Source organism: Cryptotermes secundus, unplaced genomic scaffold (assembly GCF_002891405.2).
Source record: "Cryptotermes secundus unplaced genomic scaffold, Csec_1.0 scaffold114, whole genome shotgun sequence".
In the NCBI taxonomy this organism is placed as follows: Eukaryota; Metazoa; Arthropoda; class Insecta; order Blattodea; family Kalotermitidae; genus Cryptotermes; species Cryptotermes secundus.
The window spans coordinates 805360-832928 of NW_019729208.1; the positions used below are offsets into that span (position 1 = coordinate 805360).

At 41.2% G+C, this 27569-nt stretch overlaps 1 protein-coding gene across 2 annotated transcripts in view; it reads right to left on the minus strand.

Annotated features, from left to right (window-relative positions):
- Positions 1-27569, minus strand: part of LOC111865358 — a 525090-nt gene that overhangs the window by 490964 nt on the left and 6557 nt on the right. The window contains exon 1 of one of the 2 annotated variants that reach the window (XM_023853308.2): positions 12912-14784. In XM_023853308.2, coding sequence (XP_023709076.1) covers positions 12912-13682 — 771 coding nt within the window. In that variant the 5' untranslated portion in view covers positions 13683-14784. Of the gene's footprint in view, positions 1-12911; positions 14785-27569 lie in introns of those variants that run through there. The other variant, XM_033751788.1, reaches the window with a different exon arrangement.

Sequence of the window (27569 nt, forward strand, 5' to 3'; positions counted from 1 at the left end):
AGATTGGGGCGATAAGTTCCTCCGAAACGTCGGTTAACACCACATATACACGGTGCCAAATCCCAGAAGACTGCTTTCTTCATAGTCACCGCCGTGAAAGCCTCAAATCTTACGGAATGAGAATTGTCAGCGGAAACTAAAGTACTCGGAGAAACCTTGCCTTATTATCACTTTGTCCACCACAAATCCCACATTACTTGACCTGGGCTCGAACCCAGGCAACCGCTGTGGGAAGCCTGTAAATAGATGGGTGAGCTATGGCAGGGCCCCGGTCTTTTAGGTTAGAGTTATGTCATAAATATTTATGTAGTTCCTAGACTGTAATTTCATTTCCTTCCAAATCTCAAACCGTCACATCTGGCGTTGCAAAGTTTTTACCTGCTGCCACTAAAACTGTACGTGCTGGAGTCGTCATAAACTGGGTCACCATTGCTTATCTTCGTACAAACACAGGAAAACCAAATGGACTAAAGGCTATGTACGGAATGAATACTGAGTGCTGTGTGCTTCTTGAACTGGTACAGTAACGGGGCAACAACAAATGGTACGAAAAGACACGAGATTTACAGCAAAAGAAAACACTGAGATAGAAGGAAGAGAAGACTAGAAGTCGATTATAAAGAGGAGAGAGGAAGAGAAGAGTCTTTTTGACCTGAATTTGACAAGCTGATATGTATAGAAGACGTAGTAACTAGCCTACGGGCTGGATGACCGAGGAATAGGGGCTAGGTTCCTGGCAGAGGAAAGAAAATTTCTCTACTCCAAAGCGTTCAGACCGACCTTGGTCCACCCGACCTCCAACACAGTACGTGTCGTACCGTGGACAGTCTTCCTGGGGATAAATCGACAGGTGCGTGAAGCTGAGCATTCCTCTCCATATAATTCCGAGGTTAAAGAATGGTGGAGCTACATCTTCACTCCCTCATACGTCTTCATGGCGTGATGAATAATAAATTAAACACAGGGATAATTACCACTAGGGAGAAGTCATGCTTAAACAACCTGAATGCCGTTCAAAGGTTGTAAAAATATATATCTTTATTTATAAATCATTAATAATTACAGCAAATTAATAATGACCTGGACCCGGATTTTGATGACCTGAAAATATTAAAAAATGACCTATAAAATGACCGAAAAAATCCAGAAAAATTACCTAAATGAGAAAAGAAAGAACACTTCGCTTCCATGTTATTCACATTTCAGAAAACATATGAAGAAAAATTCCCTAAATTGGTAAAAAATGACAAGAAATACCATTAAAAGACCAAAAAATTACCCCCAAAATGAAAAGATGACCTTAGACCTAAAAATGTCAAAAAATGACAAAAAATTACCTATAAAATTTACATTTCTGTAACCAGCAGCTCATATCCGAGATTTATATATTTAAGAGCATCGCATAGGATACAAGGAAAAAAAGATGACATGTCATCAAAATCCAGGCCCTGTTAATGACATTTTCAAAAACGGAGAAAAAACATTCACAAGGAAATTAAGAGCAGATGAAATTCGGAGAAAACTCGCTACTGTTCAGCAGAGAATATTTTATTTTCGTATATTATCCCTCCCAAACAGAACAACGATTAATATACGTACATAAACCTGCAATTTCAGCTGCCGTTTGTGTCTGTGTTAAACCTGATCTGTCGCCCAAAGGGCACAACGCGGACTGAGGATGTTTAAGAACAAGTTAATGAAAATATTATGACTTAAAAGCAAGGAAGCATAAAACCTACTCAGTAAGTTGCATAACGACGAGGTTCATAATTCGCAGTAAAAAATATTATTTTTCTTGACATTATCCATCGATCTGTTTTTATCTAAATAACCGACCTGTTCATATTACAAAACACAGTGTTTCGGAGACTGAATTCTTTCCCCGTCTCCGGTCCGGAGAACAGGGACTAGCTCTATAGACTGGGCCCAACTGAGTAGGTCTTACCTGAAGACGGAGACAGAATCCAGTCTCCGAAACGCTGAGTTTTGAAATATAAACAGGACGGAATTTTAGATAGAAAAGGGACGATGCATGTGTCCAGCAATATAATATTTGTACTAATGCACCATTGTCACAAACTTTTCGATCTTATTATCATAATTCGTAGTCTTCATCGGATATCGGGATCGCAAATCAAATCGAAAGGAATAAATAGCATGGATAAGGCATAAAACTTCATAGGAATATGACAAATTAAAAATAAACCAAAATTATTTAGAGAAGAGGGGCGCTTTGCAGAACTAGTTGAAAGAGAATAACAGCGGAATGGATCCTAAAGTAGGTAGGACCTTAGGATCTGTGTTCGATTCAGCCAGCAAATTTTAGGATCCAATGTCGGCTTCATGTGATCACTGTACTGAGCCTTTGGATTCTGCAACATACTGCGCATGTCTTGACAACGTGAGGAAGTATCAGTTACCTCAAAACAGCAACAAAACAGGCTGGTGTAGAGGTGGCGATCTAGACTTGAATACGGAAGGAGCTCGGTTCTAACCTCGGCCAGAAAACGGGCTATCTTGTCTGAGGGCTATCGTTGTTTCCTCAGTACCTCCGGGAAAATTCCAGGCAGTATGTTAGTTACAGAATTACACTTCCTTTCATAATACTTCACTAATAATCATTTAGTAGCCATGCTATCATGTGACATAAACTGTTACGGTAAAGTTCTCCCTGTGCTTAACTAATTAAGCACCACACCATGAATATATATGGAGGTTTCATGTACAGATCCATATTTTCTTGACCTCGGCACTAGTTGGAGGTGAGTGGTCAGCTTCACGCCCCGGCCGCTTTACCACCAGGGAAAACGCACTCGGTAACGTAGTTGGTTGAGGCACTATGCTACAAGATGGAAGGTCGCGGGATCGAATCCCGATGAGGTCATTGGATTTTTTTTCAGCTTACCTAATCTTTCCAGCCGCACTATGGCCCTGGGGGTCGACTCAGCCTCTAACAGAAATGAATACCAGGAATATTCTTTGAATTTTCTTGGGGGTAAAGGGCAGAAACGTTACAGCCATCTATGAGCCGATTGTCTAGAAAATGTGGGCACCTCAACATCTCACAACCCTATGGGCCTCCACGGCCTGCTACAGGGATAGATTCACTTTTTTTTTTTTACTTTTTTATGCTTATTTGGAAGAGCTTTAAACGTATATTATTTTTGGTATTTTACGTTCTGATTGGACTGTAACTATGCGGAACAGAACGATTTCTGTAACATTTTTTGGCATGGTTTATTACCAAAGCACATGCGCAGATGCGTGTGCCTACGGACACAGGAAACCCGTCAACTAGCGCCTCCATCGGTGTTCTCAAGAACTAATTACAACTGTTGCAACTGAATCGGAGACGACGTTATATTTTTATTTTTATGTAGATCGAAGACTGTACGTACGTATGTACGTATGTGTGAAGCTCTGGCCAAAATTTTAGATTGTAGGTGCGATGTGTTCCTTATTTCCACAGTTCTATAAACAATGCCATTGGCTCCGAAGTCGTCAGGAGAAAATCTATACGATTTAAAGCCATTAATACAATTACATTATATATAACAAAACGAGTAATGATAATTTAACGGTGGATACAAAGTTGTATGATTGTTCGAATGAGTCCGGGTAGGGTGGGGGGTTAATGATTAACGTAGAGGAATGCGGTGCGGGGAGGTGTAGCCCTTGGTCCAACTACAAGCAAAGGCATTGCTAAGGCTACGGTAGAATTAAGCGTCACGCCAGGTGGAAAGGAATTTAATTTCGTTGGTTTATTAGTTACACGTCTTCAAAGAAGACTTCCATTTCAAGAGCATCTCGGCGCATTCCGTCCAGCTCTCCACCCTCATCACCGTCACATTGTTTGTGAACAACTTACACCCTGTTTCAGCTGGATGTATTGGACACTATTTCTTACTTCAGGTTGTAATTTAATAATTTGTGACATCTGTATCTAAAGTAAAACAAGTTCCTCTTAATACTCAGAAAATTAAAATAATATAAAGATATTTTTCAACGCACATTATTAGGTAAAAGTTAAAGGCAAAGCTATCCCTGTAACAGGCAGTGTAGTTTGTGAGACGTCGAGGTTCCCTCATTTTCTCCAAACAATCGGCTCACAGATGGCGGTAAGGTTATCAGTCTTGAGCGCCGGCCGCCCTTTACCACCAGGAAGATTCTCGGCACTGATCCCTAATAGAAGCTGGGTCGACTACAGGGCCATATTGAGGCTGGAAGTATTAGGTCAATTGAAAAATCCACCTCACCGGGACTCGAAGCTGCCACCTTCCGGCTGTAGCATAGTGCCTCGACCAACTACGCTACCGCGTCAACGCACATTATTATCTTTGAGTTTTTATTTAACGACGAACTCAGTATCGTGGAAGCTGGAATAACTCAATCGGTATAGAGACGGGCTATGGGCTAGAAGACTGGGTTTCGATTTTTGGCAGCGGCAAAAGATTTGTCGCTTCTCTACAGGATCCGGATCGGATCTGGGGTCCACCCAACTTCATATAGAATAAATACCGAGGATTCAGCCTCCGGGGCGTGAAGCTCAGCACTCCTCACAATTTAGTGCCGAGGTTAAGAATGGTGGAGCCATACATCCATTTTCCATAAGTGTTAATGGGATTGTGCCTAATTAGTTACAGGGACAATTTTAGCTTTATCTTTCAGCATCGGGACTAGGCAGAGTTGGATGAAGAAATAACTGCTCTATGATGAATTAGTAAGGATCTGGAAGGATAAGGTACTAACCTAACAGACATAACATTCTCTTAATTTTGCTGCAGGATCTGAGTAAAACCATGGAAAACTGGGTCGGGATGGCCAGTGATCCAGTGACATTAGAACCGAGTACCTCCTGAATGAAAGTCTGTACAACTGCCTCTAGAACAAACATGCTCGGTGTTGTCATGTTAAACATAAAGACATGTTAATAAGGGATCTGAGTTTCTCACGTCAATCAACATAAACATTTCTGATACTTGTTACCGTGTAGTCTGCCAGAAAGATGACAACATTTGCTTAAGAATCTGTTGCCTACATCTTCAGGGTGGTAGAATGATTTCTGCATTGAAAATAGATGCAGAATTTTCTTTGGAAACGTCGGGTCTTGTCTATTAAGTTGAACTGTGTAACATCGCAGAAGTCAGTTAGCTCAATTTGTTCTTTCATAGTGTTACAAAGAGAAGTCAAAATTATCATTAACTCGGGTCTGAAATATTAGGACATTTAGAAATATTTTTGTGCAGTATTATTTAGAAGGGATTTTTAATGCATTTTTTTTATATTTGTTAGGGCATTAATTCTAATAATATTACACTGGAAGGGAATATATATTATAATTGAAGTTTGGTTTGTCTAACAATTACAATGGAGGAAGATAACAGGGTGATAGAATCTGAAATAAAATTCTTTCCACTCCAAAATCCCATACAGACTCCGAGAGATGTTCTAGCTCACGTTAATATCGTTAACTGATTAATTTGCTTTCCTTTTGATGCAATAATTTCGCTGACAGTTCTTACAGGATTTAATGAATTATCTGCTCTCCTGTTTGATCTCCCATGTAGGGGAAAGCCGTCTCAGTTACTGCTATAAATCTTCTAGAATTCTGTTTCTGTATTTCATTAGAAGCATAGACTGGTATAGTAGTCACTTGTCATGCTCTACCAGCAGGGAAGCTTGTTCGAGCCCCGAGTTAAAATGTGACATAATTAATTTTATTAATCATTCCTTGTCATAAGGTGGTTCAGAGCGATGTTCACAATAGCCCCCAAGAGTCAATGCATACTCCTATATTCTTATGTCTGAAAAGCCGATACAGAATAGCGAATGTCCAACAATGCAACTGTCACAGATATTTTAAGGTAAATTTCTATTAACGTGACTAACTTATTATTCGCACAATAGCTCAAACGGTTAGTCGCTGGCTTCCCACCGCGGCGGCCCGGGTTCGATCCCAGGTCTGGTCAAGTGGGATTTGTGGTGGACAAAGTGGCGCTGGGCCGGGTTTTCTCCGAGTACTTCGGTTTTCCTTGCCAATCTTAATTACACCAAATTCTCCAACATCATAATCACCCAGTGCAGGCTACAATAGGCCAATCAGTGGCCGCCGTGCCGAGTGGACCCAGCTGGACTCGACCCCCCACTAAGCGAATTAAAAAAAAAACTCTTCATTCATTTAAGAAGGATGTTCAAGAAGTACGTTTACAATATTGTGACATGACGCCTGAAAGCCTGAATATTTCATTAATAGGAAACGGCTCAGTAAACAGTTTTCCGCGACAACGGATACACAAACAACAATAGAGGAATTGTTGGGAAATATGTTTTCTATTCGGTCCGTGCAGAGTGGTTATGAAGAAGTAGTTAGTTGCAGACTTACCGTCAGTCGCAATGTGACTCGGACTTGGACTAGATCGAGTGAGTTCAGTTTCGAGACGCCATCCTGCCAGTAAATGAGCCTGGGAGTAGAACAGAAATGAGGGAGTCTCTGGGGATGGCAGTCGAGGATGATTGAGAAGAAATGACAACGAGTTAGTCGGGTTTCGAGACATCAGCCTGCCAGAATATATGAGTTTGGGAGCACAGGATTTGAATTGAGGAACTGAGGCATCAGAATTATTGAGTGCAGTTCAGTGGAGTTGAAAGTCTGGCTTTGAAGAGAACAATTTACGTGTGATATTTGGAGTGTGTAATTCAGTGAGACTGTTATAGTTCCGGTGTTAAAATCAGTTGCCAAGAAACGGATAGTGGAGGCTTAAATAGATTGAGGACACTAATGTTTCCAGCAGTGAACTGTAAAGTGTGGAGATTAGCAATAGCGCTGTAATTACTGTAGTTCCAAGTGGTTGTGTATAAAGTGTCAATAAATCTAGTCATCCAATCCATACCTACTTAGTTACTTATGGAGCTGAGCTCTTCTTGAGGAACCGCCAATTCTGCAGCTACTCAAGAATTTCCCAGCATTTTATGGAACCCGAAGATTCATTGCAGTGTTCAAAAGAGCCTTCCACTGGTGCCTACCCTGAGCCAGATCAATCAAATCTATACCATCCCAGGCTATCTCTCTAAGCTCCATTTTAATATTGCCGATCCACCTACGCCTTGGTCTTCACAGTGGTCTCTTTCCTTTTGGTTTTCCCACCAATAGCATATATGCATTCTTCTTATCTCACATTCATGCTAAATGCTCTGTCCACTTCATGCTCCTTGACTTTATCATTCTAATTATCCAAACCATACCCCATCTAATAGTCACACATACACAGATACGTGACGTTACATATAATCAGAGCTACTATTCTTGTGGGTATGTTGGAGGCTTCTGTTGATAATCGCTAGAAACTCTGTATGTTGATTCGCACGTACTGGTGGCCGTAGTTATTAAAAGTGATGACGATGGGGAACAGGAATGGTACGAGTGCTGAGCGAAGTACTGCTCAACAGGGAACAGAAGGAAAGCCGTCCCGCATGGTAAGCAGAGTGTGCGATTTTCTGCCGAAGTGCAAGGCATCATATCACATCCACCGCTGCGAAACCCCCAGATACAGCGATATGTATTCCTACTGCGATCTTCCAGTAATGGTTTATTCCTCTCCAGCGTAAGCTTGTCGTAAATCTCTCGTAATCTTGAGTGATAAGGACTAGGGAGGCAATACATTCCTGCTCTCTATTTTACTCGCACGTAATAGCCCACGTGATCAGAGGCGTTGGAAAGAAATTAATGATCCTTAACATTACGAAACCAATTTATGCTTGTAGTAGTACATTGTACCATAGTCATCAATTATTATTCTGACATAATGTGACGTTCAATTAACCAGCATCTTTAGAACTATGAAGAAAGGTACTACCAACTGCTAATTTTCTAGCAATTCGTTCTGAATGCGGTTCTTTTGAGAAGTCACGGTAATTGTTTTCCAGTTAACAAAGTTCTTGATTGTTCTACTTCACTAAGGATGAGTGGCTGTGAAATTTGTAATATTTTGCTTCCAGTATAAAGCAATTTTGGGGCTTAAGCCAAAAGCAAGACTTTCAAATTTATAGTACAGAAATGCAACAACTCAAAATTATGTTAATTCAGAACGAAATAACTCAAAAACGGTCTGGAAATCATAATGACCGCTCTTGAAGTCTCCTATCTAAAATATTATTGATTAAATGTAGTATAATTTTACCTGTTTCTGTATGTGGATGTGAAAATTGGTGACACGAAACTCATAAAAAAATTTAAAGATAAAATTATGGGAGATTTGCGTAAGTGTAGAGGGGAGGATAATAATAAAATCTGTCTGCATGAAATGGCGTTCAGAGGCAGGTTCTTGTGAGCAGGGATCAGGTTCTATGAAAGGAGGGGAATCTTGACCAGCTGAGTGACTATCATCTTGTCAAGAAGACTCTGCTGTATATTAGGTACGCAATTATATCTATTAAAAGTTACATATTCTAGTATATAATGCCAAGTATTCCAGTGAAAGTCAACCGTTTCAGATAAAAATATCGCCTCCGTCTTCAGGGCTAAATAATTTGTCCGTCGTTTTCAGCGCACAACTTAGCTTTCTAGTACAGATGATAGGAGACTTTGCAGCCAACATTGTAAGAACATCAAATTAAACAAGGATATTCAACGAATCCAGAGTTAGACGAAATAATACAATGTACAGTAGAACTTGGTTATAACGTCATCAAAGGGACCTAAAAATAGTGTCGTTATAAACGAATGTCGTTGTAACCGAAATGGGCACTTCCACAGTAGCCTTATGTTAGTCACGTAAAAATCTACCAAAAACCGAGTTAAAATGTTGCATTTTTTAGTGAAATACGTAGTTAAGTACAGACTAACGTAACATTAACGTGGAATTGCCCAAATGTGTAATATCAAAGACATATTACAGCGCTTTTCACTGACAATACACACCGCACTAATACTGTATATTAAAGGTAGGCCTACTCACCAAATTACAGTAGATTACATCAATTGTTGTGCCTTACTGTACCTAGATACGAGTACAGTAATCAGTTATCTTCATCTGTTTCCTGTTACTTGCCCAATACACACTTTCTAAATTACGTTCAATGTCCATATCAGAGAAATTCAGGAATGAAAATGACGTTACATACGAGGTTGATGCATTTGTGCATGTCGTACTAAGCAAGGTATAAAAACAGTTGCTTTATGAGGAATTAGTTCGTACCATTGAATATTTGACGCAATAGACAAGGTGTCGCAGAAACCGATGTTGCTATAACCAAGTTTTACTGTATATATTGTTTTGTTTTGAAAATTATGTACGCAGTTTCGTAATAAACATTTGCGATTATGCGCTTTATTACTGTTCTGGATTATTCTAGTCTACACTCAAAATTATATTTACAACTAAAATAATCTTTGAGCATGAGTATCTTTAGTCAATCGGATAGAAACTTTACGGACAGAAGGATCTATAGCGGTCATAGCGGACAAACGAAGCAAATAAGCATATGTAAACACTTGAAAACATTCATAACAGCTGGACATGACACAATAAGGGTAACTAACCATCAGCTTATACACATGGGCGCATAGATGAAGGCTTATCCTAAAAATTGAACTTACGGACGGAAACACGGCAGTATCATCAAGAATTTAGTCACCTGAAGATGACCAATGTTGGTCGAAACATGTAATGGGCATACAGATGTGATGTGGATGAGATTTTAACGTTTAAAACTTTTAAAAGGAATAGTGAAATCAGAGAAGACGTCCACTGCTAGGCATCGGTTCTGTAAACACATTCCCGCGGCAATGAATACGGAAGCAACACTCGAATAACTTCCGTTTCTATGTAACGGCGGAGTAAACACACATCTATAACAATAGAAGAATTGTTGGGAAACGGTATTTTCCGTTGGGTCCACCCCGAGAGTATATAACGAAGAACTCAAGCAGCTAGAATTAGAACTTCAGTTAAAGGAAATATTTATAGGTATTGAAGGTAAACCAGAGTAAAGTTCTAAGTTCTAGGGTTCTAATTCTAGCTGCGTGAGATCCTCGTTACATAGCCTCTCGTCAGAGAGGATGATACATAAGGATTATTACTGCAAGAGTTCAGGTGGTAAAAATCTCTGGTCGTGTGCCTCAAGAAGCCTGACGCTAATACGAACTGATTGACGGTAAACCGCCAGTCGTGAAATAACTTTGACTTTGGCTAGAATTAAAACCAAGTCGAGAACAGGATTTGGAACTTGTACCAGAGAACTGAGAGAGTTGGCAGTCGAAGGTGATTGAGAAGAAGTGGCAAGGAAGGAATAAGGCTGCGCAAAGAAAATGTCATATGTTCTGCAGTGACAGCGAGACTGTTATACAGCCGTTGCCAGGATACGACGAGTGAAGTCTGTTAACACTAATGAGTGTGTAACGGTGAATTGTAAAGTGTGTAGATAAGCGATAGCACTGTATTATATATATATATATAATATATATATTCTATGTTTCGGTGTAATTTTTGTACAAAAACGCAGGCAAGGTAGCATGCAGGCGCCCATGTATGTGCGCAGAGAGTAAGTATGCGTGTAAAGTATATTATTACCATTCAATTTCGCTAAAAGTGATCAAAGAATTGTAGTTGATCTCAGCAGTAAAATGTATCAAAAAATACCTTTACTGGGCCTCTAGTCGCTTCGAGTGTCAGACAGATGGAAGGACGGACGGAGCTACTTCAATAGGCGCTCTGCAGGGAGGCGTAGCACCGAAATAAGAAGACGCGTACGACAATGACTGATGATGTACTTACAATGTCTGTGCACGGCAGAAGTAAAGAGAAGAAAAGGCTTTAGCAGAACAAGTTCATGGTCCAGTCGTTAATACTGCGTGGGAAATTGAGTTCGTGGTATTAGTGAAATTACATGGTGGTAAAGAAACAGGTTTTTCGGTGTGCATCTACTACAGTGAATCAGTCCTACAGGTTTAAATCTCCGTTCAGTGCCCGTTAACACAATATACGATTGTGCTTAACGACTCATGAGAAGTTCAATTTCTTTTTATCATTACAAAGATCAAGTGTAAGTTGTGGACCTTGGGGCCTCACTATTGGTAATTGATAGCTCCACACGTGGTTTCATCGACACTTGAACAGAAAGACGGGTATACACAGGTAATGAATTTCTGAAGAAATTTAGCTACGCCAAATAGACCTGAGGCCGGTCACGATAGTTGAGCGGTCTAAGGTATGTACTGTCTTCGCTCACTCGGAAGTTGGGATCGTGGGTTCGAATCCCACACAAGGCATGGACGTTTGGTATGTGTATGTGTTCATTCTATGTGTTTTCCTTTGTTTAGGAAGAGGCCTTGCGATGAGCTGATCATTCAACCAAGGACTCCTACAGTCTTTAAAATGATCATGAAACTGAAAATCGGAGGCCAGGGCCCAAGGGGACTGTAGAGCCAGTGAAAGAAAAAAGACCAGAATCGTAAACTTGGGACCAAGCTCATTGAATGAATATTGCGAGGACCTACACGTAAAAGAGAAAATTTAATACTTATTGAGAAAATACTGATGAAGATACTTGTAGCACAAGAAGTTCTGAGAAGAACTAACTGCCTACTTTCCGTTGATAGACAAGGGCCGTCTAAGTGACTGGAGCTGAGTCCGTCAGATGCCGCCAGTTGCGCAGCTGCTCAAGAAGTTCTCAAAATTTTATGAAACCCGAATGTTTATTACCGTTTTCACAAGCGGCCTCCACTGATCCCAATCCTAAGCCAGATCAATCCAACCCATACCACCTCACCCTATCTCCCTAAAATCCATTATAATGTTATCATATCACCTACGTCTTGTCTTCCTAATGGTCTCTATATCTTCTGGCTTTCCAACTAAAATCCTATAGAAATTCCTCTTCTCCACATGCTTTCTACATGTCCTGTCCATCTCGTCCTACTTGATATGATCACTGTAATTATACTTCTAATTACATGGAGGATGGCTGCGAATTTACTGAATAAGCAGTCTTGGACAACTGATAACTGATGGTCCTCCAGCATGGGATTTGGGTGCGCGGGGCTAAGAAATCCTCACACTAAAAGATATTGTTACCTAGTGTCACAAAGATTCTCTGACTTGAAAGAATTGTTTGGGCAAACAACATGGGCAGCATAGAAAAAAAAAACTTAAAGGGGGGGGGGCACACTGATATACAGACAGCAAGATGATTTCATGAGACTATTTCTGTTTTATCGAAATAAAGTCGGCTAAAAATCCAATACAAAATAAATATCGATTTAGTTGGCCCAAGAAGTAAAGATTTCTATTCGTTTCCTGAAGGTTTCCTATTCGAAACTCGACTGGGGGCACGTCTGACCTGAGATCTTCGAGATTTTCGTTGCGTCTGGCTAGTTACTTAAATTAGGCCACGACCACTTCCTTTTCACGACATCCCTAATACATTATTTTCTGTCATCCAGTCATTCGACGCCACACAGTCTGAGTCACTTGGAAGCGTCGTTAAATAAACAACACTAAAGAGTGAAAGCTGCAACAACATAAACCACCGTTATCAATAAAAAAACACACGCAAAACTCCGTGGATTTTAGTCCGCAAGAGAAGTATACCGACAGAGCGACCGCCGCTTTTCGGTGAAGTTAGTGCCAACTTTAGCGGACAGAGGGTGTCGCGTGGTCAGAGCAACGAACACCCACGGATGTTAACTTCGGTTATCCTTGAAATAGATCCTCAGTTATCCTCACGAGGCTGAGTGGACCTAGTTCCAGACCCACTATTTCAGAGAAAATCTGGTAGCGTCGGGAATCAAACACGGGACCTCTGGATTTTTAAGCCAGGAACTGTGACCACTAGACCACAGAGGTGGTCCCTTCTCAATGAAACCATCGCATATATTGCATTGTAAACTAAGTACTGTCACGTGTAATACTCACCTTTTGTTGGTTGTCTTTAGGAGGCGACGTAGGTGGACATGGAGGAACGAATCTGGCGTTGTGGTTGCTGTAGGGGCCGCTTCTCTTCACGGGTTGTCTCAGCTGCTGTTGATATCGCTGGTGCGCTTTTAATTCTTGACAGTCATCCCTGTCCTCATTCTCGGGTGGGGGTGGGGTGGGTGGGGGTGGTATTGACACTAAAATCGACGCCAGTGTGGGCCGTGGTGGTCCATTACGAGGTACCACGAGTTCCTCATCTGCTGCCGTCCCATCATCATGGCTGCTTCCCGTTGTTGTCAACGAGCTGCGTCTGTCTTCTTCCACAACGTCAAGGTCATCTAGAGCATCCAATAAGTTATTGAGACTCGCAGCGTCTTCTGAATCCAGAAAAGTTGCTGGGGGAGAGGGCGGAGGTGGAGGGTAACGACGCCGACGTCGTAGTGACGTAGCTCCAGTTGATGACGTAGTACGGGGTTTGCTGTTATGGGGACAAGTTGAATGTCGACTCACTGTTTCTTCGCTGCTCGATGTGCCTAGTTCAAGTGACAGATTACTGACACGGGGTTGGCCACTGGAAGTGTCAGCATCGACGAAGGGAATACTGTCTGTTGATGATTGCGGTCTGTAAGGGCGGTTATGATGGTAATGTTGGCACTGCTGTGATGATTGAGGTTGGCGATTGCGACTATTTGGATGACGGAGCGATCCTGTCAGGCAGGCTGAATCCTCCACTTCTTCGGGCGGTGGAAGTTGGTAGTAGTAGTAACTCATTATTTACTGAGACAACACAGATACACATCCAGAAACCGATCGCACAAACAGAACTTGTCGCACACCTCAACGTACACCTTTTGGAACACAAAATATCACTACGCATTCAATATTTTTCATTGAAGTATACACTATTTTATTTTTCTTATGCAACTTCTAAAATCACTTCAATAACGGAGACAATACGGTGATAAACCTGCCGAACAAGTGACTCTGTTATGCACTTCACTAACATGAACAATCCCTGGTCAACTTGGACCCAGAAGAATTAAGAACCGCCAATACAAGCACTTTCTGGGCTGCTGTTTACTTTGATATAAATATATCACTTATATAGTTGGGCGCGTTTCCTTTACAAACACAAAGCAATTCACTATATCTTGGCAATTGTTATATGAAAATAAGAAAGGGCCACGCCATTTTCGTATGTAACATAACCATACTAAATCGATCGAAATAAATGCTTCATTAAACACATGTAATTTATATGTAACTACAGCCTCATTCAGAATACAACCTAACAGCAGCAAAATATTATCACATTACGATACTCATGCATGCAACCGCAGTTGTAGCCACTCAAATACATATTATTTCAAAGCACAATGGAAAGGGTTCCACCGTAATGGAACAAAAACACTTTGCGGTCGAATGCAGTTTGTTTAGTCTTTGTGTACTTCTGTTGATAAAATGACACAACTTTACACTCGATGTTTACCGGATTTGGAACAGCTTTATACACACAAGAGTCATACTGCGCAGATTCTTCAAAATACGCGTTATTTTATATAACAAAATACTCGGTTTTTAAATATATTTCAGCTTGAAATTATCACATACTTTGTGGCGCCATTTACAGGTCAGACATTACAGAACAGTCATACAGCGACACTACTCGGCAAACTGTAACATCCTGCACACAAACATAAGCGTCCATGTTAAACCGAGAAACTGAAGGAAATTGTAATAAATCCATTGCGAGGCATAAAGGTAGACTTCAGTTTCATTTCTTCGCCGTAACACGAGGATTATGGAACCACGCAACAAACGAGACCTGTCTCTCCACTCGAACGTCACTAACTAGCAAAGCTGGACGCATTCAAATACGTATACACCTGCATACGAAGTGGCTGTTGGAAGGAGGGAGAGAGAAAAAAAAACATTGCTTGGTTGGTAGGTGGTCAGACTCAAGTCTCGGGAATAAGAGGGGAATGGGGAGGTGAGAGCAGAACGTCTTATACCTGCCTACCTGTCCAACCACGTGACTAGGCAATGCTCCTTATATATTACCGCGGCTGTCTAAACATTAATAAAAACAAAACGTTATAGACTACTAGCCTGTAATTCAGTGTACAATCTGTAAACAAAAAGGAATACAGTATATGTGCGGTACTGCTTTGAGGTTTTTGCTTTGATTATCTGCGAGTTCTACTTAGATATTTCTCGGGGATAATGATTTATTTTCCGAGAACAAGGAGCAAGAAAAATTGTTACATTCTAGAATTTTCTCACAAGCAAGAACAAAGACAGTTTGTGCTTTGTGACGATCATTCTTATATTCTGTAACGGTTCCATATCCTTATCTGCTTGTACAAGAAATCTGAATGCCTTAGCTAGCCCGAACACTCTGATCATGGGTTCAAATCTCACTCAAGGCATGATGTCTATGGTTATTCTGTGTTTCTAGGCAGCAGCCTTGCGACGGGCTCATCCCCCGTCCAAGGAGTGTTATCGACTATATTAGATTAAGAAATTGATGCGAAACGAATCGTTCCACGGATGTCCTGTGTTCCAAATTGGACCAGAGGTTTAGAAGACGAAGAAGAAAAGGAAGACAAGAAAGTTTAGTTTATACAGGTTCTTTGCAATATCCAAATGAACGATTAAAGAAATTAAATTCGCTTAGTGTGGGTGGAGTCCAACTGGATCCACTCGGCACGGCGGCCACTGATTGGCCTATTGTAGCCTGCCCTGGGTGCTTATGATGATGGAGAATTTGGTGGAATGATGATTGGCAAGGGAAACCGAAGTACTAGGAGAAAAACCGCCGCAGCGCCACTTTGTCGACCACAAATCCCACTTGACCAGACCCGAGATCGAACCCGGGCCGTCGCGTTGGGAAGCCAGCGACTAACCGCTTGAGTTATGACGTGGCCCCAAATAAACGCTTAATGGAGAGATAATGTCTACTGCCTAATCGTAGAACTCGTACCTCAAAGTATTCAAAACTTTTCGACGTAATTTGGTAACAGGACGTCTATACTGAAAATTGTCCTCTAAATTCAATTTTGTTCCGCATTATCAAATACATAACCTATTATACGTATGTCGGAAAATCTGAGTGGATGAGGTCGCGTTTGCAGAACCTGGAGTATAAGAAAGGATAATATTAAAGAGGATATTCCACAAATATAATGTGAGAATCTGGACTGGATTCATCAGTCACAGGATAGGAACAAGTGGCAGACTCTTGTGAACACGTACTGAAGCTTCGGGTTTCATGAAAGACGTGGGATATTTCCCCCCCCCCTTGGCACTACAGCCCCAGTGGGCCTAGGCCTACCTCCATGAACTCCGTACACTCCATGAACACATACGGTAGGACTCCTTGGGCGAGTGATCAGCTCGTCGCAAGGCCTCTACCTGTAGACAAACACAGAAAAACGCACACAAACTTCCATGCCCTGAGTGGGATTCGAACCCACGATCCCGGCTTCCGAGTGAGCGAAGACAGTGCATGCCTTAGACCGCTCGGCTACCGTGACCGGCGGGATATTTTACTTATCTCAATTGAAGTTCTTCACTCAGTACTCACAAAATAAGGTTATTATCTAGAGACCGCCTCTGTGGGCTAGTGGTCAGAGTTCCTGGCTACACATCCAGAGGTCCGGGTTCAATTCTCCGGCGCTACCAGATTTTCTGAGAAGTAACGGGTCTGGAACTGGGTTCACTCAGCCTTTTGAGTATAATTGAGGAGCTACTTGAAGGAAATAGCGGCTCCGGTCTAAAAAACCGAAATTAACGGCTGTAACGATTCGTTGCGATGACCACCCTACACTCTCTATCCGCTAAAGTTGGCACTAACTTCACAGACAAGTGGCGGTCTCTCGGTCGGTATAGTTCGCTTGCGGACTAAAACAACGGAGTTTTTTGCTTTTCTAGATTAGGTAATGACCGCTTTCTTCCTAATCCTTTCCAGTTCATTTTCATCTGTCGTTCTACGATTCAACGCTCTACAATTAGCTACCAATAGCCCCATAAAATAGACGACAGAGACAGAAAGACAACAGCGGTCAATAACGTGCTTAGCTGGAAGTAAACACACCTTCATTTGTCAGAAACGACCGCGTGTTACTAGGCTGCGTGCAATAAGACACCCTACTTTCCTGTAACTCACACGTATAGGGGGGTGAACAAGGGAGTTTTCTTTTATATAGTGACGTTACATCAAATCGTGCAGCCTTCACATCTCACCTGAAATGTCATCTGGAAAGATAGGTGCTGAAGCGTGGTAAAACCACCGTCGCATTTTGTGAGTTATTAACTTTAAACATGGCTCCTTGCTGGTTATATACAGCCAACCCAGACAATAACAAAGGTAACTGACGACACGCTATTTCTGTCTGGTTGTTTTATGTGCCAACCTACGATATTAACAGGGTTTATATTTTGAAATATTATGGTATATCAAAAATATGTGATAAAACTGCAGACGGAGCGGCCATTCGTCTATTCCTAACACATACGCCGCAAAAAGTTGTAAAATTGCTCACGTTACGTTCGCCAAATGCGGCGTGTTATCTATAGGGCAGAGGCAAGCCAGCACCACTCAGGGACCTGTCATGCTCTTCTGAGTTCAGGTGCACTGCCCTAATCGTTTCATTTTAAGGCATTGTTGGGAAATATGAAGTTTCTATAAAACTGTAAATTTGTGCGTGTGCTTAATTAATTAAGTTCTATGCCATGAAGGCCTATAGGAGAGTGAAACTATAACTCCATGTTTGACTTCGGCACTAGACGGAGGTAAGAGTTCAGTTTGATGACCAGGCCACTTTAACCCCTGGGAATGATCCTTCCTCATTAATACATATGGGCTGAAACCCTTGTTCGTCTCTTCTCCTAACAAGATGAAATGGATTGTACGTTTACAGATGCAGTACAGCTCTTAACGGCGCAGATGCACGGGTGTCTCCCAATGTTGCACAGTTTTCAGGCCAACAACACATTAGGAAAACATATCTCATGGATAATTTGACTCGTCTCATGTAGCTTTGAACATAATGCTTTTAATTAAATATCAGAAGTCCCGAGAAGTGGAAGTGGAAAACAATTCTAATAAACGATACTTGCACGTAAAAAAGTGAATCTGTCCCTGTGCTCAACGAATTAAGCACTACGCCATGAAGACGTATGTGGGAGTGGATGCATAGATTCACATTTTCTTGACCTCGGCACTAGTTGCAGGTGAGTGGTCAGCTTCACGCCCCGGCCGCTTTACCCCCGGGAAAGGGCCCCCGGTACCCATTGGTTAGGAAGTTCGACGGACTCCAGAGACGGTCTGGACGACGTAGAGAAGATAAATTTTTTGACGCTACCGGGACTAGAACACCGACCCCTCGGTCGTCCAGACCGTAGCCAGTCCATATACCGACTTCGCTATCCCGGCTCACACTTTTATTTTAAAAATTTTCAATAAATACAACCAAGGAAGACAACTGTACTTATCATTGGTTAAGCTGACATGTCATACCATAATACAACGTTGTATGACGACTTATCATCTTTCCAACCTGTGTCAATAACTTATCACCGAGATTCGTCGTTGAGTGGTCAGCAAACTTCCTTCATATTTTTGACGTCCAGAGCTCTATTCTCAGTTCCGGAATTGGTTATCATGATTGACATGTTACGTATGAGGGAAAGTCACAAACATGGAAGTGAAACAGCTGTAATTGGCGTAATAGGTTTTCTATGTGTATCACTAGGTAGCAGCACTGACCAGCTTCATGACAGTTTAGGTAGCAGATGCGCATACGCATATTCAGAGGCTAGTTTCAGTACTCAAAATGGCGACCGTGCCTGAGATATATACTACTGAAGAACAGCGTACTGTTGTGTGTTTTTTGTAGGCAAAAGGGTGTCATGCAAGCGATATTCATAAAGAAATGTTTTCTGTTTACGGTGAGAAGTTTTTGTCTCGTAAAGCGTAGTCTTCCTATGTCCGTCAAGGTGAATATTGCAATGGTGGGTTAAAAGACGTAATTTCCAGAAAGGGTCATTCAAAATTGCTTAATGATATGACGCCAGAGAGGCTATGCAGTTGATAAAACGTTGTTCCCGTAGGGTTGCCGTAACGCTAACGCTACAGAGTTGTATTATGGGGATGGTGGTTAGAATCTCGACCGAAACTGCAGTAATCAAGATTGAGGATATTCGTGATTTTCCCAAGTCTTTCCAGGCAAATGCGGACTAGTGTCTCTGTTAGTTCCTCCTAGATTCCTCCGAATTATTTTCAAATAATCATTCATTTATCATCTTACCATTCGACGCTACAGAGTCCAGATGCAGACAGCAGGGTAAAACACTCCTTCCCCACCCCCCAAAAATGTTACGTGACGTCATCTTACATAAACCACTGCCCATAATATATCACCAGACTTCGTAGTTGAGAAGTCGGAAATCCTTATTCATATCCTGGAGGCCCCGGGTTCCATCCTCACTCCTGAAGCCGGCTATCTTTAGCTATATTATGGGTTTTCTCAGTCCCGCCAGGAAAGTATTTTAATAGTGCATTAGGTTATGTCACTTGCGTCTACAGTTTTTAGAAATCAGCATTTACAATTTCCAAGAGATTTGATGTTAGATAAACGTTGAGGCAGATAAAGTGTCGTCCAATAAACGAAACATGTAATAAACAAGGACTATTCAGTTGATTACAAAGGCGTGTTTCCGCTTATGGTTATCGTGAAAACCTGAAGATAGGAAAAGCGTTTTCACAAAACGAAACTGTCCTGTTTTTAGCCACATTTCTACACGATTTATTGCCCAGACAATATCCATCTTCTTTCAAGCTCGGATCTAATGACTTCTGTTTTTGTTCTTCTTTACGAAAGATATACTTATGATGACAATATATTCTTCCTAGCTCTGGAGTGTGCCTGAGCGCTGTTTCTAAATTTCGCCTGATCCTCAGTATCAGGACACTGTTGTTCTCATCGTAGTTCTCATTGTTTTTCGTATGTGTATTTCCGAAAAAGTATATTTGTTTTTTTAACCATTCTCCTATTCGATTTATCGTACAGGCGCCATCCAATTTTCTTCCACAGCGCATTCCACATTTTTCTCCCAGTATTTCTTTGCACCAAGAAGAGCTTTTGATCCGTGTTCAAATTCCGTCTGCCTTTTCAGACCTGACCGCTATCAACAGAAAGCGCAGTGGTTTGTTCGGGTCCTATCTGACATACGAGTATCAGTTAGACAGGAGCCTTAGTTCGAGCTTGTCATCAGTTACCAGCCCTCATTCTAACAATGCAGCTGTAACCACTGCCCCGCTCCTTCTTGTCATTCTTCTTTCACTTGCCCTCATGCGCAGCCCGGAAGTAAGGTGTGAGATTATATTCGCAATCTTCGTAACGTGGTCTCTTAATCGAATTCAGATTCATTGCTCGTTCTTGTCACCGCGTCCGAGAGACACCAAAAATTGTGTTCATTTTCCAGTGAATATTATAGAAGAATATGAAGTAAAAATAAAACGAGAAAGATAAAGGGCCGAAAAAATCGTGGAACGAAAGGAAAGATAGAAACAAAGATATACAGAGAAAGATGGGAATCAAAGAGGAAAGCAATGAAGTAATCAAGCAAGGGGGAAAGAAAATAGCAAAGAAATAAAAAAGGAAGACATCAGAATTGATGAGTCAAGAAGTGGAAAGGAAGCAGGATTTCATTGGAGCCGTCTCGAACGAAGGCTGTGCCCCGAGGCTTTCTGGAGTGTTGGGGCGTCACCGCCCTGACCCATCTTTTAAAAACCGTTATGTAGAATGTAAATCAGCTATAGCTTATTTAATTTCCGATCTTTCTGTTCTGGGTTGAACCGTCAGCCGTCTTAAATATGTCTCATTAACCGCCTATCGTTCAATTCTGTTGTTAAAAGTGTAAAACTATCTTTATGCAACTAATATCAGAATCACATCAAGGTGGTGTGCATAGCGGTATCTCTCTGTATTCTTATTTAAGGGGTACTCGGTTTGAACACAATAAGGGGCACCGGTTATCCGACATGAAATTTTGGTTGTTTTCTACAGTTTCCCCAGACAAATGACGGGTCAGTACCTCGATCTTGCTGCTAACGCTTCCTTACAAAGCTCTTTCGATTCATTATTCATTACTTATCCTAAGTAAAAACCTAAAAATACAAGAATGGCTCGTCATGTGATTCACGCCCATTTCTTTCAACCTGTAACTTCGTGTCAGACGGCTTCGGGACTTCGCTTTCAGGACTGTACACCTGAATATATGGAGAGGAAGAGGCAAAGGCAGAGAAATAAACTAACGAATGTTGAATAATAAAACAAGAAAGCAAGACCTATAATACTAGGTTCCTCTTACGTACAGTGTACCGTTAAAAATCAATCCAAGTACCAGTCACGTACTACAGGACAGAAATTAAAAGAGAGGTTGTTCCCCCCTTGAAATGGACTATCTCAACTTTTCTCGTGACACTCTGAGCAATTATTAAACTGACTGATAGGATGCTGATCTCCCGCGAAGCAGTTAGCACTATGTAACCTAACATGGAAGTACTGGATAAGAAAACACTAATAATGTCACCTGTAAGATTGTCTGTATTTTGGTTTGGGTCGCGATTTAAATGGTACACCCTGTATATGTCCCGGATTACTTTTCCAGTCAAAATGAATAGGCTACAGCACCATATTCTTCGTTCCTCGTTTTATTCCGTTTTTAATATACACTTATTTGTCTTCAGTAATAATTTTTTGTTTACTTCTCTATGCTAACAATTTTTCTTGTCACAGAATATTGCACATTGCATCAGTAATAATTAATTTGTTCTCTATAAACCTGTAACTCAAATCTCATTCTCTCTCTGTCTCCACTTTTACAGTGTTTATATATTAAAGATCAGAGTTTTCAAGGACATGAAAGCGACGTAGGCTGGAATAATTTCATCAACTTTTCGGAGGAACCAATTTTCTATGTCTTCAAAATAGAATCGCGATAACTTCCACGATGGAGACTTCGAATATCGCTTGCTTGGCACTACAGCCCCAGTGGACCTAGGCCTACCTCCATGAACTTCTCCGTTCACTTTGGTTTTTCTAGATCCTACACATTCGGTAGGGCTCCTTGGGCGGGTGATCAGCTCGTCGTAAGACCTCTACCTGTACACAAACACAGAAAAACGCACACACACAAACTAAATATCCATGCCCTGAGTGGGTTTCGAACCAACGATCCCGGTTTCCAAGCGAACGAAGACAGTACATGCCTTAGACAGCTCGGCTACCGTGACCGGCGTGCATTCATATAATCACATCAATTTCTTCGTTCTCAGTTTATTAGGGACACGCGGTAGCGTAGTTGGTTGAGGCACTATGCTACAAGCCGGAAGATCGCGGGTCCGATTCCCGATGAGGTCACTGGATTTCTCAATTGACTTAATCCATCCAGTCGCACTGTGGCTCTGGAGTCGACTCAACGTTTAACAGAAATGAATGCCAGGAATCTTTCTTTGGGGTAAAGGGCGGCCGGAGCGTATGACTGACAACCTCACCGCCATCTGTGAACCGACTAACTAGAAAATGTGGGAGCCTCGACGTCTCACCAAACTATGGGCCTCCACGGCCTGTTACAGAGACAGCTTTAACTCTTCTGTCTTTACTTCGGTTTATTATCCTACCCTGAAGACAGAGGCAAAATGTTCTGCCGAAACTCTTATATATATATTTCAGAATATAAATCACACCGCCGAAGCCAGTAAACTTCATAGTATCAGCTGTGAGGACCTCAGATCTCACCTACTTCTCTTCTATTACGGACTTCTTGATGGTTATTTAACGACGTTGTCAGTATGTGGACTACGAAACGTCGACGGCAGGATGACTGATGAAGGATGAATTGGAAAGGATTCGGAGGAGGAGGCAGTGGTATAATTAAAGTAGTATCTCAGCATCTGTCTACAAGAACTGAGACAAACTATGAAAAACCTACCAGGACAGGCCGAGTTCTGACCAAGATTCGAACCAGATTTCCCAAATAAGAGTCAGTAGTGTCAGTCTGCTCCGTATATTCAGAAATTACGTATTTTTGGCCTACTTTCCTAAAATAGGCTAATGTTATCACCATCCTCTCTGCGTGACTATGTATCACACTTACCAACTTTTGAAAGCCTGAAACAACCTTTATGAAACTCGGTGTATGTATTATGAAACCTGAACCAATCTCGACGGCGTACTTCATAAATCATTCCATCAGTCTGTGTGTCTGTGTGTGTATCTCTACGATCGTTACAAGGCAACGGCTCGGTTAAGTTTATCCTTCCGTCCTACTCTAGGAAACGTCTTGATAAACACATTCCAGCGGCAACAAATAAAAGCTACAATACCAGACTTGTTGGACACGTCATTTTCTATGCGGTACGTGTCTTAACAAAAGTGAGTCTGAGGATCTGTCTGTGTATCTCCCTGCCGTTGCTAGGTAACGACTAGGTAAAGATGTTCTCGAAGAAACGCAGAATTAAATATGAATTGGTACAACCGTCAACACAACAAATATACCCGCTTTTAATATTTTACAATCCGAATTTTTATTCCTGCTACATGTTTCGGTCGTACAAGACCATTATCAGGCAGTTATATATAGGAATACGTTTAGTTAATGGAACCATATCGATAGTTCAACAACTATACGTATTAAGAAAGCAGTCTTCTGGGATTTGGCACCGTGTATATGTGGTATTAACCGACGTTTCGGAGGAACGTATCGCCTCCATTTTCAGGGTAGAAGAAAAAATATAAGAAATCTGCAAGCGAAGAGACCGTGAGANATATTCCTATATAAAATTGCCTTTCGGATTTGTACGACCGAAACATGTAGTAGGAAAAAAAAGCTGGATCATTAAAAGCGGGTATATTTGTTGTGTTGACGGTTAACCTAATTCATATATATATGGAACACACAACAGGATGCAACGAATGAAGATAAGGCAGAATTGTTGGTGTCGTTTTCTACGCGGTCCGTGTCGTATCAAATGAAAGTATGCTGTTAGTTCTTCCCAAAACTTCTTGCTGACTCTTAAGAAGATCGCCATATGTCTAAACGGCCAAGGAGTCTGTTATTACTTTTAGAGTTTAGCTGAATCACATGTAGGGCTCTGAATATGGGTTTGGTCATGTGCAAAAATGCCGATGTAGAAGAAGAGTAGTTACTGTAGCAGAAGCCAGTGACGCGCAACTTCTGCTTGCACGTCAAGAAGATTACGCAATAACGAATTGCTTGGTTTGGAAATTAGTGCGTATCAGTACAGTACAGCCACAGAGTACACAGGGTCTGAGTCATGACAAACACAACGAAGCTAAATTCTTATTGGGGAACCAAAAGAAATTTGGCCACTCACGGAATTGCCAGCAGAACCCGAAGGTTCATTACCATTAACACAACAGCTCGCCACTGAAGTTCATCCTGAGCCAGATGAATCCAGTTCACACACTCTCACAATATTTCTATAAGAACCATTTTAATATTATCATTATGAACATATTCGTCTAAAGTTAACGTTCCAGACTATATTCATCAGGTGATTACTTCGAATCTTTGACCGGTATACTGGTTGTCTAGATTAAGGTTTCTCGTGGTCTTTCTCAGTCCGGCCAGTCAAATTCTGGGATAGTAACCACATTAGCCCACAGCCGTTTCCTTCTAAATCCTTTCCAATTCTGCATATATCAGTCATTCTACTCAGCCTACTATGCGAATGAGCGTGAGTCGTCGACATGTAGTGACGTAGACTGCTAAATATGTCTTCCGGTATTCATATGCAGGTGGGAAATTCAAATATACACTACAATTTTCTTACGTACGATTGACTATATAAGGTGCGAAGCACCCCTCTTTCAGAAATGGACCTTACTTTAACCCATAAGTAAATTTGTCTTCTCATCTACTTGCACTTTCCTTACTTCCCATGCAATATTTGTGCCTTATCCACCTTAACCTCCCTTAATTTATGGCCGAAGTAAATAATACAGGAATATATATAAAACATATCACAAATTTATAGAAAAAGAATATTGTTAGATTCGTAATTTATACACAAATTTTCTTTCTGTTTATACCAGTAAATGAAAGGTACGCAGTCTGGTCAATACCTATCTAAACCGTTTTTGTCACTAAACCTGAAGATTTGCTAAATAATGTTTAAGAATTCAGTTCCTATCTCGCAGAAAACTCACTACGTCTTTATTACAAAGACCAACTTATTACTGCAGTTTCGGGAAATAATCGCTGCTCATGTCTTATCTGAGGTTCCTACAACGGTGATTATGAAAAGTATTACCTTCTGAGATATGACGCCGTATAGTCTGGTAGATCTTATCATGCACATCTCCCTACTCTTTACAAAGTAGGCAAAGTTATTTGGCACATATTTGCCTCATTTATCTGAACACTTTCGAGAAGATTAATTAAGGGATGTACATTTAATATGTATATGATTTAACTTATTAGGAGCCGGAAAATTGTACCCGGTAGAGCGACTGGCTACGGGCTGGACGACTGGGAGCTCGAGTTCCAGTAGAGTCAAGAATTTTTTTTTCTCCACGTCATCCAGACCGGCCCTGGGGTTCACACAACATTAAACCAATGTGTACCGGGATCTCTTTCCCCGTTGGTAAAGCAGCCGGGGCGTAAAACTGACCTTTCACCTCCAGCTCGTACCGACGTCAAGAAAATATGGATCTATACATCCGCTTTCCTTACGCCTTCAAGGCATAGTGTTAAATTAGTTAAACACAGAAACAACTTTAACTTTACATTATAATTTAACTTAAAGGTTAAAACAGTTCTGTTTGCTGTTTCTTCTTACTTTGAGTGTTATTATACCTGATGATGGAGTCAATACATCCACCAGAAACCTAGACAATCTTCTATCAGACTGTACTACCTTACATCCCAAAAGACAGTTTTGTTCTTATAGCTGTTTAGATTATAAATCCTGTGAACTATAAAAATATATTCTGTGGGCAAAGTGCAGGGTTTTTAATGTTACATGTACATGTAACACGTCAGTATTCTCTAGAAGTTTAGAGCTACATCAAGAAAGTTATACAAACAACTGCTACGTAATTTATGTACATGATCTGTTAGCAACTTCGATGTGAAAACACACACACACACACACACACACATATATATATATATATATATATATATATATCGCACCCCAAAACTGTTAAATTAAAGTTTGAGTCATTACTTTTTCCGGCACATATCTTTGTTCATTTATATATCCCTGGCTGATGTTGGAGAAATAGGATGAAGTAGTACGGACTGGATTCATCTGGCTAAGATAGGAACCAGTAGCTGGCTTTTGTGAACGTGGCAATGAATCTTCGAGTTTCGTAAAATGTTTGGAAAATTGGCTTCTCAATAAGAACTCGGGTCCATGGAGTCAGTTATACTATGTACATCCCTTCCTGTTTCCCATATATATTCACGAATATATTCGAATTATATTTTTCTTCAGTTATCGTGTCAGTTTGTTCCTTTGACAAGTTGTGGATATTCGCACATATATCATGCTCGCCAAATTCCTTTTTATCGCTTATCAGAGTGTGTGAGCCACATTTTGGACACCCAGATCAAGATAACCACACAAACGCTTATATAAACACCGACCGTACACACCTATAGGAGTACAAACTGCCTTAATAATCATTCAAGGACGCCTGTAATGGCCTCTCTGAAGAGGAAAGCAATTCATGTACGGTCATCTCGGTGTAGTAGCCACCGCAATTCCTAGGTTTAAGTAAATATTTTTGTTCCTGTCGTCTACTTCAGATATTTTACTGAATTTAAATAAAATTTCAAATAAGTTCTCAGAATTTCCACGGATCTTATCAATTTATTCTTAGGTATCCATGGGTCTAGATGCAATGACACGGATCCTTCGTGGATTCCTTGGTAAAAAAAAGGCTAAGTCGTCCCTGTGCTTAATTGATTAAGCACTACGCCGGGGCCGCGCCATAGCTCAAGCGGTTAGTCGCTGGCTTCCCACAGCTGCGGCCCTGGTTCGATACCGAGTCTGGTCAAGTGGGATTTGTGGTGGACAAAGTGGCGCTGGGGCAGGTTTTCTCCGGGTACTTCGGTTTCCCCTGCCAATCTTCATTCCGCCAATTGCTCCACAATCACCCTCACCTATCATCTGGGGCTGGTACAATAGGCCAGAAGTGGCCGCAGTACAAGGAACTTAGTCCTACCCCACTAGCATTAAAAAAAAAAAGCCACTATATTTTGAAGGCGTATGGGGGGTGACTGTATAGACCCATGTTTTCGGGACATCGGCACTAGCTAGAGGTGAGTGGTTAGGTCCATCTTTAGCGGATAGTGGATGTCGCGTGGTCAGCGCAACGAATCCCAACGGCCGATGATTCCGGTTTTCTAGACCGGAGCCGCTATTTTTCTATTAAAGTAACTCCTCAGTTATCCTCACGAGGCTCAGTGGATCCCATTCAAGACTCACTACTTCTCAGAAAATCTCGTAGCACCGAGAATCGAACTTGAAACTCTAGATCTGTAGTAAGGCACTCTGACCACTAGATCACAGAGACGGTCCCATTACAAATTATTATTATTATTATTATTATTATTATT